The 19,964-nt window shown below is 42.8% G+C and overlaps 1 protein-coding gene across 1 annotated transcript in view; it reads right to left on the reverse strand.

The window, feature by feature from the left end:
* Positions 1-19,727, reverse strand: part of LOC309562225 (flavin-containing monooxygenase 3-like) — a gene marked incomplete at both ends in the record, with an annotated part of 111,069 nt that extends 91,342 nt beyond the window's left edge. The window contains 4 exons of the mRNA XM_082266350.1: positions 4,084-4,183; positions 9,831-10,004; positions 10,836-10,908; positions 19,658-19,727. Of these exons, the coding sequence (XP_082122476.1) occupies positions 4,084-4,183; positions 9,831-10,004; positions 10,836-10,908; positions 19,658-19,727 (417 nt within the window). The remainder of the gene's footprint in view (positions 1-4,083; positions 4,184-9,830; positions 10,005-10,835; positions 10,909-19,657) is intronic.
* Between the last annotated feature and the right edge of the window lie 237 nt (positions 19,728-19,964).

Consider the following 19,964-nt stretch of genomic DNA (forward strand, 5'->3'; position numbering starts at 1 on the left):
TCAATTTCATTTGGGTACAGCATTGCACGACTGCGCAATTGTCCGTTAAAATCACGCAGTGCCGAATCGCAAAATAGGGCCTGGTCATTGAGCAGCCAAATCCTCCAGGGCTAAAGTGGTTAAAACATATACAATAAAGCATATTCATACCTGATAAGGACCAACACCCTTACACGCACGTGCATGTATTTGGTCCCTGGAGCTTTTCAAAATGGATATAGCTAAGGTAGCTATCTTGCTTATCCACTGTAAAACCTATGTCATACACTTTCCAATTTTTCTCCTTTTTAGGTATCGTCAAATCACGGTTATGCGATTTGTGTGCTGCTGGGAGCCTAAATAAGCTGCTCCCACCCCCTGCACAGCCTGTGCTCCAGTGAGCGCTAAAGGGGCAGGGCAGACTGAAGACCGAGAACTGAGCAATCAGCGGTCTTTGGTCACTCAGTTCTCAGTCTTAGAAGTGGCAGGGGACAGATGTAGCATCAGAACAATGCTGCATCCACCTAGATGAGCATAAATGTTTTTTTTTTTTTTTTAATAACCCCATGCTTCTCTTAGGCGTTTTACGCTGTCAGTTAAATTTCGCTTATATCTTAGTAAATAAGGTAAAACAAAGTGAAAAGTCACTTTGCAGGGAAAAGTAAAAAAAAGAACATAATTTTTGCTTGTACAGGATTAGTTGACTGAAGTCAGCACAGCTTCACCCCATTTACTAATGTAACTGAAAATGTACTTTGCGAAGGGAAAATTCACTTTAAAAAGTTAGCATGCTCCACTTCCTTAATAAATTAACTGCCCTTTGCAAACATACACATAAAGAAACAGAAAAAGGGTTTAAATAACACACAAACATCCTTTCTATTCATATGCACTACTACAAAAATCGAATACCAATAAACATAAAATACAATTATCAACTATATAAGCAGGGTCAGTTTTGTTACCTATTTGGACCCTTTCACACATATGAACTGTTCATTTCATCAGTTTAGTCACGTCAAAATGAATAAAGTATTCATCAGCTTTTCATCAGTTATTCATCTGTTTTTCATCCGTTTTTCATCCATTTTTCACCCGTTTTTCATCAGTTTTTTTTTACATCCACTACCAATGCAAAAAATGGATGAAAAACTAACCGTTTGTCAGTTTGCATCCGTTTTCCATCCAATCTGTTTTTTTTACGGACGAAAAATGGAGCTTTGATTAGTTTAACCACTTGCCGACCGCTCACTGAGCTGGTACTGCGGCAAAGTGGCTCATTATCGTCCCCCCCGGAGGCTCTCTCCTGCTGTATTCAGACACAGCGGGAGTCGGCCAGGGGAGGACAGGCTGTGATCACCGCCACTCTTCCCCGATCGTCGGGGATCGAGTGAGGAAATCCGCTCACTTGTGTAAACAAAGCGGGCAGGTCTCCTCTGTGACAGACAGTCACAGATTACAGGATTCAGCATAGCTGAACCTGCGATCTGTGTCACACAATCTGTGTCCCCTCCCCCCACACACGTCAGTAAGCATGAGGCATACATTTAACCCCTTGATCACCAATAAAGTTAACCCCTTCCCTGCCAGTGTCATTATTACAGTAACAGTGCATATTTATAGCACTGATTACTGTAGTAATGTCACTGGTACCCCCAAAAGTGTCAAAAATGTCAGTTAGGGGTCCGATCTGTCCGCTGCAATGTCGCAGTCCCGCCAAAAAAATCGCAGATCACCGCCATTACTAGTAAAACAAAATAAACAATAAAAATGACAAATCTTTCTCGTAGTTAGTAAACGCAATAGCTTTTGCGCAAACCAATCAAAATACGCCCATTGCGATTTTTTTTACAAAAAATATGTAGCAGAAAACAAATTGGCCTAAAATGTTAAAAAATTTTGATTTTTAAATTTTTTTTGGGAATGTTATATATCAGAATGTAAAAAATATTGTTTTTTTTTTAAACTGTCGCTCTTTTTTTCAAAAATTAAAAATCACACAGGTGATCAAATACCACCAAAAGAAAGCTCTATTTGTGGGGAAAAAAAAGACATAAATTTAATTTGGGTACAGCCTCGCAGGACCGTGCAATTGTCCGTTAAAGTAAAGCAGTGCCGAATCGAAAAATATAGCCTGGTCAGGAATGGGGTAAAATCTTCCGGTCTTAAAGCGGTTAAAAATACGCTCATTGAGGATTTTTTCGTCAAAGACATGTAGCTAAATACATTTTGGCCTAAATATATGACAAAAATTGAATATATTGGATATTTTTTAACTGTCAAAGTAGAAAATGTCAATTTTTTCGCAAAATTCTCGCTCTTTTTTTATAAATATCGCAAAAAATGAAAAGCGCAGAATTGATCAAATACCACCAAAACGAAGCTCTGTTTGTGGGAAAAAAAGGACGTAAATTTTGTTTGGGTACTGCGTTGCATGAATTGTCAGTTAAATTCGCGCAGTGCCAAGTTGCAAAAAGTGGCCTGGACGTAAAGCAGGAAAATCCTCCGGTGGTAAAGTGGTTAAAAAAAAAAAACGACGATGACGGATGCGAATGTAAACTGATGTAAATGGATGATCATCTGTTTTTCCATAGAGATGCATTGATGACCATTTTTCATCCGTCAATGGATGGATGAAAAACGGACAAATGGACAGCTTGTGTGAAAGGGTCCTTAAGCTATTTTCTATATTCAGATTTTCATTTTCACAGTTCCCAATATAGATGATTTGCAATGTATAAAAAATGAATTTATACAAACAAGACAAGATGATCAGTAGCACAAAATAGTAAATCTATAGAACTCCTAGGAGCAATTGCAAATAAAAAAAAAAGTATTCTAAATGAGAAGAATTGAATTGAATATCTGAACATAGTGTGCTTTTCTTTTATTTGGCTAACATCTGACCCAGAGCCCTCTTACACAATCTACTTCAAACACTCATATGCAGATCCTAGCCAGAAAAAAATATATTTTCGTTTAATGGAAGCTTGCTTATCCTCATTTAAAAGTTGTATCCTGCTCCTTCTTTCGAAAATCTTGAGATCTGGGTGTGTTGGTAAAAACAGGGGGAAAAGACAATGTAGTTTTCAAGCATGAAGTTGAATCTGGAGTCTAGTTTAAAGCAGTTGTGTAATGTTTTAGAAACAATTGAATGCATCTTTACACACAATTAGCACAGCCCTTTCTCGCCCTTTGCACAACAGGACTTAGAATGGGAGTGGAAGGGCAGCGCTTGGAACAAAGTAGTTCCTTCTGTAAGAACATGTCCTGACAGTAAATACGGTGACAAAAGGAAAGAGAGCAGAGTTGGTGATTCTTCATTGTACAAATCAGCCATTCTCAACCAAGGTTCCTCTGGATTCCTTGAACTGTTGCTGATTCACCAACCATTTGAAGGTGCTTGCAAGTTTAAGGGGCCAAGACCACTTGGTAGAGCCAGCAGCATGACGCCAATTATCTTTTCAGCTGCCTGTAAAGGTGGCATTCAAATCATGACTATAAGGCAGACATTCCTCCCACTAATGTAAGGCATAGTTTTGCCAGTGACTCACCAATTAATTTATTTTAGCAGGGGTTCCCTGAGACCTTAACATTATTTCAAGCGTTCCTCTTGGGTAAAAGGCTGGGAAAAGGCTGGTCCAAATGGTCAACCCAAGGTGGGGGAGATGATTCTGTACTCCTAAACTCTAGTACGATAAGTATATGTATGAAAAAAAAAATATATGCCTAGCTAATTTTCCAGCAAAAGTGCTGTTACATTTGTTCTGATTGAATGGAGAAAAATCTAAAGTGCTCAGGCCATTTCCTCTACATGTTGAATTTTATTCATTTAAAAAAAAAAAAAAAAAGCAAAATACTACATATTGGCCACTAACCCTTATTATTCAAGCAGAACTCCATCCAAAAATAGCAAGATAATAATAAATATCCGATTACAATATAAAATAGGAAAACTAGCTTTTGATATAACATTTAGCTTGAGTCCAGAAATTTCCCCCACAGTACTTCTGATTCTGCCACCAGATGTTCTCAGTCGCATGGTCAGCATTATGCAATCCTTTTCACCTGGAGACACAGCACAGTAATAAATTAATTTCTCACTATGTCTTCTCTTCCTTCTATTCCATTATCCTTCTCAGCACATGATGTGACTAGCTCCTTGTACTGCTCCTTCTCATACTTCTGCTCTGCTATACAAAGACTGCAAGAGGTTGATACTAGGTCACATGAATGTACTCTCACTGCCTGCATTTAAAAAATAAATTTAACCACTTGCCGACCGTTTTTATATATATATATATATATATTTATATATATGGCAGCTCGTACAGGCAAAACAACGTATGGATTCGTTGTTCACTTGGTGGCAGCTAGGGGGCGAGCGCACGCCGCCGGGGGCACGCTACCGCCCCTCATCGTCAGTGGGGAAGCCGATGCGTGTGTCAGGCTGCTCCGATTGCCGCCTGACACCCGCGATCGCTCCCCACTGAGAGAGAAGGACGGTCGGCTGTTTTAAACACAGCTGCCTGTTCTTCTCCATGTGATCCTTCTATATAGGATCACATGTCTCTATGGTCATTTCAGAAGCCACGCCCCCCACAGTTAGAATCACTCCCCTAGGCTCACATTTAACCCCTTGATCACCCACAGGTTAACCCCTTCCCTGCCAGGTTCATTATTACAGTAACAGTGCATATTTTTAGCACTGATTACTGTAGTAATGTCACTGGTACCCCCAAAAGTGTCAAAAATGTCAGTTAGGGGTCCGATCTGTCCACTGCAATGTCGCAGTCCCGCAAAAAATCGCAGATCACCGCCATTACTAGTAAAAAAAAAAAAAAAAACAATAAAAATGACATAAATCTTTCCCATAGTTAGTAGGCGCGATAACTTTTGCGCAAACCAATCAAAATACGCTTATTGCGATTTTTTTTTACAAAAAATATGTAGCAGAAAACAAATTGGCCTAAAATGTTAAAAAAATTAGATTTTTACATTTTTTTTTGAGAATGTCATATAGCAGAATGTGAAAAATATATATATATATTTTTTTCAAAATTGTTGCTCTTCTTTTGTTTATAGCGCAAAAAAAAAAAAAAGAAATAGCACAGGTGATCAAATAGCACCGAAAGAAAGCTATATTTGTGGGAAAAAAAGGACGTCAATTTTATTTGGGTACAGTGTCGCACGACTGTGCAATTGTCCGTTAAAGTAACGCAGTGCCAAATCGCAAAATAGGGCCTGGTCATAAAGGGGGCAAATCCTTCCGGTCTTAAAGTGGTTAATATTGTATTATTGATTACTGAGATGCATTATTTTGTGTCTTTAACATCTGCTTAGAGAAGCAAATATTGTAGGATTGCTCTATGCTGAGCGTGTGGTGATGTTAAAGTGGGGACTATACAGGCAGGGAGTCAATCTGCAGGATAATGTCTATATTAAACGGCCAGATGTTGGAACACAGATGTACAGGCAAGGCCAATAGCAAGTGGCAGTGAATGCTGCAGCTGGGCTGACAGGTGATTGTGGACAGGTGCAGATGGTAGGCCTGTACAAAGCAATGACAGACCGAAAGGAATTGTAGCTGCTTGCTAATCTTGGGATGGCTTTTGGCTTGTAGCTGCTTATTTAGTGGTTATCCTCGCTTAGGGACAGATGTGTGATCCTAGATGCGCACAAATATATCCAGGGACAGACTTTTGTCTCTAACTGCAGATAACCATTCAATGTGTGGATAAATGTGAAGAACAGCTGCTACTGACCATGCTAGGATGGAGCTGCTTCTGTATCAAATATGGTTAGAATGCAACAGGAAAGAGGGAGAACTGGCAGGATCACCATGCTACATTAAACAGTGAAAAAGTAATTATTTTCCTAACACTAGCTATCAAGAAGGTTCTTCTTAAGCAAAGCAGATTTGTTTTAATACAGTTTATTACAGTAGAATTTATAAACCAATAGTACAAAATATAGGCAACACATGGTACAAAGATTTCACTTATTCTTGCATAGCTTGACATTAGAAAGCCCCAGGAAGTGGTAGATACGGTTAAGCATATTTGCATTTTACAATATGTGCTTGATTTAAAATGGATGGAATTTGTTTGTCATTTTAAAATATAAATTTGAATGGAACTTACCATTTGTTTTTATGTCTGTGTATAAACTTTTAGCACTTAGGATTTTAAAATAGTCACTATTTATTTGCGATCATTGAGAATATATTTTCACTAAAGTGCAAAAACTTTATCATAAAAAAAAAAAAAATAATAATAATAATAGGTATAGAGGGTTTTAATAATATTATCTTGACAATCCTGTAACTGGTGGAATGATCATGTGGAGTCACTCAAGTCTATTACTAACAGAAATTTCTGATTTAGGAAGAAACCAATGCAAATAGGAAAGTGGTATAGTAGAGACTAGGTATGTGCTTCGAGTTCAAGCCCAACGTAAGTTCTACTCGAACATCAGTTGTTCACGTGTTTACTGAACACACAAACAAATGGGGCGCTCGGCAGGAAGTTGCTCCCCAAGTTTTGTGTCCCTGTCACTTATAGTTCATGAGCAGTGCCATGCCAAGCTGACCGAGATTTCCCATAAACGCCAATGTTAGACAGGGAACAGTGCCATATCAAGCTGACCGAGATTTCCCATAGACGCCAATGTTAGACAGGGAATAGTGCCATGTCAAGCTAACCAAGATTTCCCATAGTTGCCAATGAGCACTGAAAGCTGAAAATTGGTCTAGGCAAGAAGTGGGTGAAAGTCAGTGGTGGGATTCAGGCGGTTCGCACCGGTTCCACAGAACCAGTTACTAAACATTTGGAAGTTCGCCGAACCGCCTTACTGTGACCATCTGTATCATCCGCTCTGGTTCTCTCTGCCTCTGTCCCTGCCTGTGGCCGTGGCGGCAGCGCTCTCTCTCTGCGGGAAGGTGGCCGGAGCCCACACACTGCACTGGTTGCTAGACTAGAGTCACCTAGCGTATAGCAACCGCTGACGTCACCCCCTTTCTCCTCCAGGCTGCCGCGCCGCCGCCTCCCAGTCCCTGCCTATTACAATTTGGCTCCAGCAAAGGGTGGACCCGGTGCGCAGAGCATTCGCTATTGTCACACGGATCCTCCTCCTGGCCAATCAGAAAGCGGGTCCGAGACCCGCTTCCTGATTGGCCGAAAGGCAAACCTCATGCCATTGGCCGAGGAGGAGGCGGGAGGACTGAGGACTTGAGGAGATGCGGGGACTGAAGAGGAGCCACCGCTACAGGTAATTGCACTGGTCTCAGGGGGGGGGCTTGGCACGCTGTTCACTCTGCATTGAAAGGGGGCACACTGGTCTCTCTGCATTGAAAGGGGCACGCTGGTCTCTGCATTGAAATGGGGCACGGTGATCTCTGCATTGAAGGGGGCACGATGGTCTCTGCATTGAAGGGGGCATGATGGTCTCTGCATTGAAGGGGGGTGCGCTGGTCTCTCTGCATTGAAAGGGGGCACGCTGGTCTCTGCATTGAAAGGGGGCACGATGATCTCTGCATTGAAGTGGGCAAGCTTATCTCTGCATTGAAAGGGGGCACGATGATCTCTGCATTGAAAGGGGGCACGCTGGTCTCTGCATTGAAAGGGGGCACGATGATCTCTGCATTGAAGGGGGCATGATGATCTCTGCATTGAAGGGGGCACGCTGGTCTCTGCATTGAAAGGGGGCACGCTGGTCTCTGCACTGCACAGGGTTGTCCAGGAACGGCTCTTGTCCCCATCAACATGGGGACAAGGTGCTTTGGGGGGCACCTCAAAGCACCCTCCCCATGTTGAGGGCAAGCGGACTAGTATGGTTCAGGAGGGGGGGCGCTCACTTGTCCCCCCCCCTTTCCTGGCCAGCCAGGCTGCTTTCTCGGATAAGGGTCTGGTATGGATTTTTGGGGGGGGGGGGGCCACGTCATTTTTTTTTTCAATTTTGGCGTGGGTTCCCCTTAAAATCCATACCAGACCCAAAGGGCCTGGTATGGATTTGGGGTGGACCCCACGCCATTTTTTTCATTTTTTTTTATCTGTATCGCCGGGAGCCGACAATACATTACAGCCGCAAGCAAGTTAAAATGACATTTTTTCCTTTAGAAATGTCAGTATTGCTGCAGCAGGCTACATACATCATACAAATGCGCCACTTTACAGGCACATTATGGGACCCCCAGGCACGATATTTAAAGGAAATTTTCATTTTTATTGTTTCACTTTGGGCATTATTAAAATCACTGCTCCTGTAAAAACGATCATTTAAAAAACATTTCTTTTGCATTGATGCATGTCCCCCAGGACAGTACCCAGGTCCCAATACACTTTTTATGCAACAACTTGCATATAGGCCTTTAAAATGAGGACTTTTGATTTTTTTATGTTCGTGTGCCTTAGACTTTAATAGAGTTTGCATGTTCGCTAGAGCTCTTTCCCTGTTCGAGATGTTCTGGTGCGAACCGAACGGGGGGGGGGGGGTGTAGATCATCTCATCACTAGTAGAGACTCCTCTTTTCCCCTGGTATAATCTGAGGGACCCCATTACTAGCAGTATGGGTAAGAGGACAAACAACGCAGGATTTAAAAAAAAAAGAATTTGGTTAACAAAGTCAGATTAGAAAATATAAGGATAACTTGCACATGCTCAACACACAAATGTATTTAAGACCCGGTTCACACTTCTGCGTGTGCGGGGTTCGCATGTCATGTCGGAGCGCACTGCTCCGACATGACATGTGATCAGCTGTGCGGTGCGAGTTTAGCCATACAGTTTGTATGGCTAAATTCGCACCGCACCCGCAGCAAAGACGCACAGGAGGCATTTTTGCTGCCGCATCAGGATCGGATCGCACAGCGGTTCACACTTGTGCGATCCGATCCTGTGCGAACTGCACGATCGCACTGCGATATGCGATCAAACTGGGGGTGTCGTTAAGATTACATTGACACCCCCAGCGGATCGCATATGGCAGTGTGAACTGCCGGGGGTGCGTGTGCGATGCGGGAACAGGCTGCGAATTCGCAGCCTTCCCGCATCGCAATAGTGTGAACCGAGCCTTAAGGCTACATTCACACCTGAGCGTAGCGTTTTTCGCGCGTTTTTTACCGCAATTTTTGCAGCGTTTTTTACCGCGATTTTACCGCGATTTTTACCGCGATTTTTGTGCAGGCGTTTTTAGATTAAATAGAGATCAATGGAAAACGCCTGTAATCTGCCCAAAAAGAAGCTCATGTACTTTTTTGAGCGTTGGGCGTTTTGTATACAGCGTCAAAACGCTCAGATGTGAACAGGGGCCATTGAAATGAATAGGATTTGTCTTGTTGGGCGTTTTGAGAGCTGATCCTAGAGCAGAAAAACGCCCCAAAAACGCCCCAAAACGCCTAGATGTGAACGGAGCCTAAACATACTGTTTGTATTCTATAGTGATATTTGCATTGTTTTGTTTTAAAAAAAAAATAAATACTGACAGCTATATGCAGACTTTTGAGGGCTTACTTTATTAACTATTGCTGGTTTACATGATTTAAAGGATTGATAGGTTTGCTTTCAGAAACAGACTGAATACAATAATATACAATATGCTATCATATATAAAGCAGACATACAAGTCACAGTTTAACTGCTGAAAGAGATTAAAAATTATGCAACAATATTAATATTGCTTTTATTTTGTGTACATAGCCAGAGCTAAGAGCAGAGAAAGAATACACAGTGACCCCAGGCCATAAACTATTGACAATGATTTCTCTGCATGGGTCCGAACCACGCGGGTCCTAGTAGGTTTTAATATTCGATCAAATGTAGTCATAATTTGCTTCCTGGCCATTGGCCATTGCCCTGGTCCTCTCAAGCGGTACTGTGCTGGCGTACATGGTCCAAAGACGACTTTTAATGCTAGAACAGGATCTGTTACAAGCAGTGCTAGAATATTAGGCTTACAGCCTATTTCTTTGGCTATTTCATCCAGATATTCAATGTAGTCCAGCTCAAGACTATAATCTTTACCAAACCTGCAATTAGCAAAAATTTACAAGATCACCAATTATATATTCACTTCATAGAATATTTAGGACAAAGTGAGCACAATACAACTTTTGACAAACTTGAAATTATGAATAGTAGGGCAATCAAATACATAGGCCTGCCATTATCTAAGACAATGCAATGTTTGCATAGACACAATATTGCTCACAGATCACAGTAAATACTTCAACCACCTGCCAAATTAGGCAAAAAATTCTGTTTGAAGACATTACAATCATACTGCCAGGACTAAGAAGATCAAAAATGTCACAACTTCAGAAAAAGATGGAGTAGCACTTTATAAGAGCATGCCATGGAAGACAATAAAGAAAGCTTTCCACTGTATTTTTTTTACCCTAAAAGGGTAAATTTAACAAATCTGAAATACTTTGACGGGCGGTGTTTAAGTCTTAACTCAAACAGGCTAATAGGCATTTAGGGAATTTCATAAAAATTGCGGCATTTATCCATATCTTCACTGAGCCTTTCAGTAGAATACAGAACAGCTGTTATGGCAAGTCTTTATCAAGGTGGAAATCTATTACTCCACACCCACATACCTTTTCCAAGAGTCTTTTGGAGGCAGTGAGAAGTTCTTACTGCTGTACTGAACAACACTCACATAATGATGAGTGAGCATTTTTCAGTGCAATAATTCTGATAGCTCAGGCCGATTGATGCTGCTTTCCCATAAAATGGGTCCAAGACAGCTTGCCCTTTAAAGGAAGAGGGTTAAATGAAGATAGCCATGATTCAAGAAGATTGAATATAAAGGTGAGTATTGCAGCAAAAGCTCATTTTAAAAAAAGGGTATATACCTTTTCAAACAGACTTTCCGTTTTAGTTCAATGTCCTTCTGGATTCCATCTTGTGACGGCAATTTGCATAAACCTAAAAATGATTAACATTAACAGCATGAAACATTTAAAATGTTTAGGGCATGAACATATATTACATTCTCATTATTTGTTGTAATATTCATTTTTTTGTTTTCAAATATAAATAAATCTTGTGTTAGGGCTTGTTCACACCATTGCACTGGAGCAACACGAGTTATGGGTGTTGGTGTGATGCATTATCATTCATTCTGAATGGCTTCCTAATAGTGTTGAGCGAACACGGACTGTATTATTCGGGTCCGTACCGGATAATTGGATTTTTGTTACCCGGACACGGACCCGAAAACTTTACTGTATGTTCGGGTTTAAAATCCTTGTTCGGTAATTTTATTTCCTGTTTTGTATGTAATGGCGCCGTTTTAATGGTGGGCTTTCAACAGCCAATCAACAAGCGTTTAACTGGTGTGCCATAGAAGCCATCACAGCCATGCCTACTAATGGCATGGCTGTGATTGGCCAGCTGAAGCATGTGACCCAGGTCTTTACAAGCTAGAGACACAGCGTCAGTCTGTTCTAGTGTAGGGAGAGAGCACACACAACGGTGCTGGCTGCTGCTGATTAGGGACAGACAGGGAAAAAAAACATTGTGCCCGAAAAGGTCGGAGTGTAGGCAGGGAAAGATAGAAAAGCATTTTAGGGACAGGCTGGAGAGAGTAGGCAGGGAGAGATTAGGAGACACAGGACAGAAAAATCGTCCGTTAGCGATCTACATCGATTTTTCTGTGTGGGGGGGTGGTGCAGTGAACAATCTTTTTGCCCTCACTTGAGCCCACTGAGGAGAAGGAGGAGGAGGGAAAAATATATATTTTTATCAGTCTGTTGTGTGCAGCGTTCAGCTATATTTTACTACAGAGTGCTGTTCTAATCTGCTATTTAAATATTACAAATTTAAAGGGGAATTTTAATTTTTTTTTCCCTTCATAGCCTGCTGCTGACCGTGACATAAAACATAAGACACTGCTGTGTTCACATGTGCTATTGAAAAATCACCAATTTTATATACTTTTTTCTATTCCGCTATTCAATATACACCCTTTTGGGGTGAAAAAAATTAAATTGCAGCATAGTCTGTATCGGTACGTGTGAGATACACCTTTTTATATACTTTTTTCTATTCCGCTATTCAATATACACCCTTTTGGGGTAAAAAACAATTAAATTGCGGCATAGTCTGTATCGGTATGTGTGAGATACACTGTTTTATATACTTTTTTTCTATTCCGCTATTCAATATACACCCTTTTGGGGTGAAAAAAATTAAATTGCGGCATAGTCTGTATTGGTACGTGTGAGATACACCTTTTAAATTTGTTAGGCGCATCTCCTTCCACCGCCGAGGATTGCAGGGCGCTTCAGTTTGCCTCCTGTTCCGAACTCCTCCTACTCCTCTTCCTCATCCTCATTCTGCCTTTAGGTTACAAAAAATTGTAATCGGGGCCTAGTCTGTGTTTGTACGTGTGAGATACACCGTTTTATATCCTTTTTTCTATTCCGCTATTCAATATATACCCTTTTGGGGTGAAAAAAATTAAATTGCGGCATAGTCTGTATCGGTATGTGTGAGATACACCTTTTAAATTTGTTTGGCGCATCTCCTTCCACCGCCGAGGATTGCAGGGCGCTTCAGTTTGCCTCCTGTTCCGAACTCCTCCTACTCCTCATCCTCATCCTGCCTTTAGGGTACAAAAAATTGTAATCGGGGCCTAGTCTGTATTTGTACGTGTGAGATACACCGTTTTATATCCTTTTTTTGTATTCCGCTATTCAATATACACCCTTTTGGGGTGAAAAAAATTAAATTGCGGAATAGTCTGTATCGGTATGTGTGAGATACACCTTTTAAATTTGTTTGGCCCATCTCCTTCCACCGCCGAGGATTGCAGGGCGCTTCAGTTTGCCTCCTGTTCCGAACTCCTCCTACTCCTCATCCTCATCCTGCCTTTAGGGTACAAAAAATTGTAATCGGGGCCTAGTCTGTATTTGTACGTGTGAGATACACCGTTTTATATCCTTTTTTTGTATTCCGCTATTCAATATACACCCTTTTGGGGTGAAAAAAATTAAATTGCGGAATAGTCTGTATCGGTACGTGTGAGATACACCTTTTAAATTTGTTTGGCCCATCTCCTTCCACCGCCGAGGATTGCAGGGCGCTTCAGTTTGCCTCCTGTTCCGAACTCCTCCTACTCCTCTTCCTCATCCTCCCTTTAGGGTACAAAAAATTGTAATCGGGGCCTAGTCTGTGTTTGTACGTGTGAGATACACCGTTTTATATCCTTTTTTCTATTCCACTATTCAATACACACCCTTTTGGGGTGAAAAAAATGTAATTGCGGCATAGTCTGTATCGGTATGTGTGAGATACACCTTTTAAATTTGTTTGGCGCATCTCCTTCCACCGCCGAGGATTGCAGGTCGCTTCAGTTTGCCTCCTGTTCCGAACTCCTCCTAGTCCTCATCCTCATCCTGCCTTTAGGGTACAAAAAATTGTAATCGGGGCCTAGTCTGTGTTTGTACGTGTGAGATACACCGTTTTATATCCTTTTTTCTATTCCACTATTCAATACACACCCTTTTGGGGTGAAAAAAATTTAATTACGGCATAGTCTGTATCGGTATGTGTGAGATACACCTTTTAAATTTGTTTGGCGCATCTCCTTTCAACGCCGAGGATTGCAGGGCGCTTCAGTTTGCCTCCTGTTCCCAACTCCTCCTACTCCTCATCCTCATCCTGCCTTTAGGGTACAAAAAATTGTAATCGGGGCCTAGTCTGTGTTTGTACGTGTGAGATACACCATTTTATATCCTTTTTTCTATTCCGCTATTCAATATACACCCTTTTGGGGTGAAAAAAATTAAATTGCGGCATAGTCTGTATCGGTACGTGTGAGATACACCTTTTAAATTTGTTTGGCGCATCTCCTTCCACCGCCGAGGATTGCAGGGAGCTTCAGTTTGCCTCCTGTTCCGAACTCCTCCTACTCATCTTCCTCATCCTCCCTTTAGGGTACAAAAAATTGTAATCGGGGCCTAGTCTGTGTTTGTACGTGTGAGATACACCGTTTTATATCCTTTTTTCTATTCCGCTATTCAATAGGGGCCGTGGCCTGGGTCGTGGTGCTGCTGGTAGAGCTCCTGTTACAAGGAGAGGACATGGTAGATCTGTGCCAGCTACACGCACAAGTGAAACACCTTCCTCAAGTGTGAGTAGGTGACAGAACCTGCAGCAGTATTTGGTAGGGCATCATGCGCCTCTACAAGTGTTGAGGCAAGAACAAGTGCAGGCGATAGTAGATTGGGTTGCTGACAGTGCCTCCAGTTCCTTCACATTGTCTGCCACCCAGTCTACTGCAGAAAGGTCAGAGTTGTCACCTGCAGCCAATGTCCAACCGTCTTTCACCTCACCCCCTTGCAAATCAGGCAAGCAGTCTGAGCCCCAAGTCATGCAGCAGTCTCTTCTTCTTTTTGATGACTCTGTCAGCAGGGTTTCCCAGGGCCATCCATCTAGCCCTGCCCCAGAAGTAGAAGAGATTATGTGCAGCGATGCCCAACCACTTATTTCTCAAGATGAGTACATGGAAGGACCATCGCAGCACGTCTCCAATGATGACGAAACGCAGGTGCCAAATGCTGCGGCACTCAGAATTGTGGAGACCGACAAGGAGGGCAGGGGTGAAGACTGGGTGGAAGATGATGTGGAGGACGAAGAGGTCCTCGACCCCACATGGAATGAAGGTCATGCAGGTGACCTGAGTAGTTTGGAGGAAGAGGCAGTGGTCGCACAGAGCCACCAGCACAGCAGAAGAGGGAGCAGGGTGCAGAAGTGGAGCGGCGGTGCCCTAGACACTTCTTTGGCCTTTGAAATGCTGTCATTCCATCTGGTGAAGACGCACAGTTTTAAAAGCCTTATGTCGGTGGCTGTCCCACAGTACGTCGTGCCCAGCCGCCACTACTTTTCCAGGCAAGCCATCCCTTCCCTGCACAACCAAGTGGGGGAAAAAATCAGGTGTGCACTGCGCAACGCCATCTGTGGCAAGGTCCACCTAACTACCGATACGTGGACCAGTAAGCACGGTCAGGGGCGTTATATCTCCCTAACGGCACACTGGGTAAATGCAGTGGCGGCTGGGCCTGAGGCGGATAGCAATTTGGCGCATGTCCTTCCACCACCGAGTATTGCAGGGCGCTTCAGTTTGCCTCCTGTTCCTAACTCCTCCTACTCCGCTTCCTCATCCTCTACTGCCTCCTCATCCGGTCAGCGTAACACCTTCACCACCAACTTCAGCAGAGCCAGGGGTAAACGACAGCAGGCAGTTTTAAAACTTGCCTGTTTGGGGGAAAAACCACACACCGCGCAGGAGTTGTGGAGGAGAATGAAACAGCAGACCGATGAGTGGTTGCTGCCAGCGAGCCTCAAGCCCGGCCTGGTGGTGTGCGATAACGGCCGAAATCTCATAGCAGCTCTGGGCCTAGCCGGTTTGACTCACATCCCTTGCCTGGCGCATGTGCTGAATTTGGTGGTGCAGAGGTTCCTTAAAAATTACCCCGCTTTGTCAGAGCTGCTGCAGAAAGTGTGGGCCGTCTGTGCTCACTTTTGGCGTTCTCACCCTGCTGCTGCTCGCCTGTCAGCGTTGCAGTGTAACTTCGTCCTTCCCGCTCACCGCCTCATATGTGACGTGCCCACAAGGTGGAACTCCACCTTGCACATGCTGGAAAGACTGTGCGAGCAGCAGCAGGCCATAGTGGAGTTTCAGCTGCAGCACGCACGCGTGAGTTGCTCTGCGGAACAGCACCACTTCACCACCAATAACTGGGCCTCCATGTGAGACCTGTATGCATGGTTGCACTGTTTTGAGTACTCCACCAACATGGCCAGTGCCGATGACGCCGTTGTCAGCTTAACTATCCCACTTCTATGCCTCCTTCAAAAAACTATTCGGGCGATGAAGGAAGAGGATGTGGCACAGGAGGAGGAGGAGGAAGAGGGATCATTTCCAAGGCTTTCAGGGCAGTCATTCACAAGTGGCTCCAAGGGTGGGTTCCTGCACCCACAAACGCCAGGTACACAATTGTCCAGCAGGGGCACAGTTCTGGAGGATGAGGAGGATGAGGAGGAGGAGATGGCCATCACTGGTGCGTGGCTGGGGGGATACAGAGGACACAGACGATACACCTCCCACAGAGGACAGCCTTTCGTTGCCTCTGGGCAGCCTGGCACACATGAGCGATTACATGCTGCAGTGTCTCCACAACGACCACCGAGTTGCCCACATTCTAACTTGTGCTGATTACTGGGTGGCCACGCTGCTGGATCCCCGTTACAATGACAACGTACCATCCTTAATTCACTCACTGGAGCGTGATCGCAAGATGCGCGAGTACAAGCGCACGCTGGTAGACGCGATGCTGCTGGCATTCCCACCTGACAGCGGGGCCACAGTGGAAGCACAAGGCCAAGGCAGAGGAGGAGGAGGAAGAGGTCGCCAACGCAACCAGGGCACCGCCAGCACCTAAGAAGGCAGGGTTAGCATGGCCGAAATGTGGAAAAGCTTTGTCAGCACGCCACAACAAACAGCAGCACCAGCAGCTCATATGGAACGTCTTAGCAGGAGGCAGCATTTCACCAACATGGTGGAGCAGTATGTGTGCACACACCTACATGTAGTGAATGACGGGTCTGCCCCCTTCAACTTCTGGGTCTCCAAATTGGGCACATGGCCTGAACTTGCCCTTTACGCCTTGGAGGTGCTGGCATGCCCTGCAGCCAGTGTATTATCTGAACGTGTATTTAGTACGGCTGGGGGCGTTATCACAGACAAGTGCAGCTGCCTGTCCAGAGACAATGTGGACAAGCTCACATTCATTAAAATGAACCAGGCATGGATCCCACAGGACTTTTCCGTACCTTGTGCAGGATAGAGATGGATACCGACCTTACCCAGCCATTGTTATATTTTTGATCTTTCTCACTCTTTTGGGGTGTACCCTAATTTAAAATGACTAAAAAAAAGGCAGTGTTGGCTACCTCGTCCCCCTCCACCACCGCTTCCACCTACACCACCACATCCACCGCCACCTCAACCTCCCTCCTACTCCATATGGGCCTTGTCCTTCACAGATGAAGAAAATTGTTATATTTTTCTGTTTGTTTTGTTGTTTTAAGTTATTTCCCTATCCACATTTGTTTGCAGAGCACTTGCCATGCTCTTAACTACATTTTGCTGCCATTTGCAGCACTCTAGCCCTTTCCATTTTTTTTTTAGAGCCATTTTAGTGCCTGAAAGTTCGGGTCCCCATTGACTTCAATGGGGTTCGGTGTCCGGGTAAAGTTCGGAAAAAGTCCGGGTCACGGACCCAGACTTTTTTTTCAAGTTCGGCCGAACACAGACATCCAGGTGTCCGCTCAACTCTACTTCCTAACACACTAGTGTTGTACTACAATGCAGCAAATGACACTAATGTGCATTGAAGTTTGCTGTACAGGCAGAAATGCTGCTTAACACAAAACAACAGGTCAATGCTTAGGCCAAAGCAGTGGATTAGGTTGATGTGAATGGGTCCTATGGTCTGCTGTGGCATATACTTCACCTTTAATAGCCACCTTTCAAGGATGCCTAATGTGTGAGCACTGGTACTTTGATGCTACCAGAAACATAAATGAAGAATTATTTAATCTTAACAGGAGGTCACTCTTTGGCAAGGGTAAGCTAAGAATGGTGAAGTAATCAATGTAAGTAGCCAATTATCATTGTAGTTAGGAAACCAAAGCCAATAATCTCAAGTCAGCAAGATCAAAGATTATAGGTTTAGGAATTTAACAGGATCTAAACAGAAGACAGACAAAAAACAGGATTCAAACAAGCAAGAGATAAAAGTCAAGTATATAGGAACTTGCAGATGAAAGAATACCTGGAAAACTCTGAGGACAGAATAAAAATTGCATAACAGTCTAGAACAAGATAACAGGAAAACAGGACACACACACACACACACCCTACTGACAGCAATTTGAGTGCTGTAACTGGAAACTATAGTACAGACTCTGGTACCCTTTTAGGAGACTATGGACCAATTAGGATGCAATTAAGTGACCATCTACCTACTTAATGACAAGTGTGTTTCAGAAGGGGAAAATAAAAATGGAAAGTGTTCTTAAAAATAGGCTTACAAAGTAGTGTATCAAGACTTTAATACCATTTGTGAAAATATTGGTCTATAACCCACCAACATGCGGCATTGTCATCACCTAATAACCTAATTAAAGATGTTTCCACTAACTTGGAGCACACAGCTAGAGCGTCACATTCTGGCTCACACCAGACCGTAGTGCATGACCTAAATACAACATATGAGTAAAGTATGTTCAGTACATCACAAACTGTGTACTAGAAGTGGGTTGACAAAGGAGCGCAGAGTTTTGGATTCTAGGCAGGATATGTTCCAGCATTTCTACTTATGGTGGCATTGTGTTATTCCTATCCGTTATGTATTACTTTATGTAAGGTTATTTATTTTCCCAAATGTCAAATATGTTCACTTACTTTTTCAGGAAAAAAACATTCCATCTTGTAGATAGAAACATAATAATCATCAATTTTTTGCCTAAATATATTGGTGTTTAGTATTAGCTGTCATTCCAGTGGTGCACCTGTAAGATGATCCTATTTGATTACTGATTTTATTAACTTAAAGTAGACTTATAGCCAAAACTTTTTTTTTTTTTCATTTTGGATAGAGTTATAAGCTCTGTCAGATTTTTTTTTTTGCCACCTGTGTCCCATTGCGGAGATTTCACTTAATTTCCTGTCTTATAGCCAAACAGAAAGTGAGAAGAAATCCTGGCAAATTAGGGAATTCCCTGGAGTCCCTAAGGTCTCCCATTGGAAGATTTCCCCTCTATTACTTTTCTGGGGACAACCCCAAATTTGGGATTTCTTTTACTTTCACTTTCAATGTTAATAGTAAACAGAACAAATAAAGAGAGTGAATCTGCTTAATGGGAGCACAGACAGCAATAAAAACTGACATGCATTCTAATCGCTCTCTACTCTAGCCAAGACTAACAAAAACGTTTTGCCTTTAGTTATACTTTAATTTTGTGCTCCACTGGTGTCTAACCAAGCAAATATGGTTGTTATTTTCTGTAATAATTGTTTTATCAAAAGAGTCATGTGATTACAAAGAGCCACCGTTAATTGTTTTTTTTTAAGGACTATATATACAGTATAATTTTTGTGTGCCAAGCATTGCTAACACTTCGGCAAATGCCAAAGGCACTGTACCTAGATACCGTAATAGTACACACTACTGTACCAATTTAGGAAAACACTTACAGCAGCTTTGGAATGTCAGCCTTCAGCAGTTATGAAGTAAAGTATGCAAACCTGCTTTAGAAGCTTGAAATCCAAATATAATTGACTTTTGCCTAAATTGTGTTTCTTTATGTCTGCTTAAAGTTTGTCTTCAAAATTAGTACTTCACCAGAATACCCTTGTGCTGCTGTTTAATAGAAATCTTCCTCCTCTGATTACCCCATCCCCCAACTATAATCTTCCGGTTAAGCAGTGTTAATAGAGATGAGGGACCATTCACAGGCACTCCTCAAGAGTGCTTGACTTTGCCTACCTTTTCAGTCCACCTTCTCTATTCATAGAAGTCACACTATTGTTTCTCTAAATGAAAAAACAATCTATGAATGGAGGATGGCGGATGATTAAAAGGTGCGCCTTCTTTATTCATACATTGGGTTTCATTCATAAAAGTGATAGCACAACTTCTTAGAATGGAGGAGGGGTCAGAAAGGATGGACATTCTTGGTGAGTGCCTCTTACAGCTCCATCAGCTCTATTAGCCACACCAAATGATTGTGGCGTTGGGAGGAAATCACTAAACCTAGGCTTTAATAAGTCCATTCCTCTCAATGAGGTTCAATCTCTAAAGGAAAATAGGGTGATAACTATAAGGGAAGTTGCACTTTGCAAGAAAACTATCCCCAGAGCTTAGTGAATGTGTGGTGAAAATTAACTTTGCAAGAAATACCCAATCACA

This window comes from Pelophylax lessonae, assembly GCF_965119305.1.
Source record: "Pelophylax lessonae genome assembly, chromosome: 8".
Taxonomy (NCBI): Eukaryota; Metazoa; Chordata; class Amphibia; order Anura; family Ranidae; genus Pelophylax; species Pelophylax lessonae.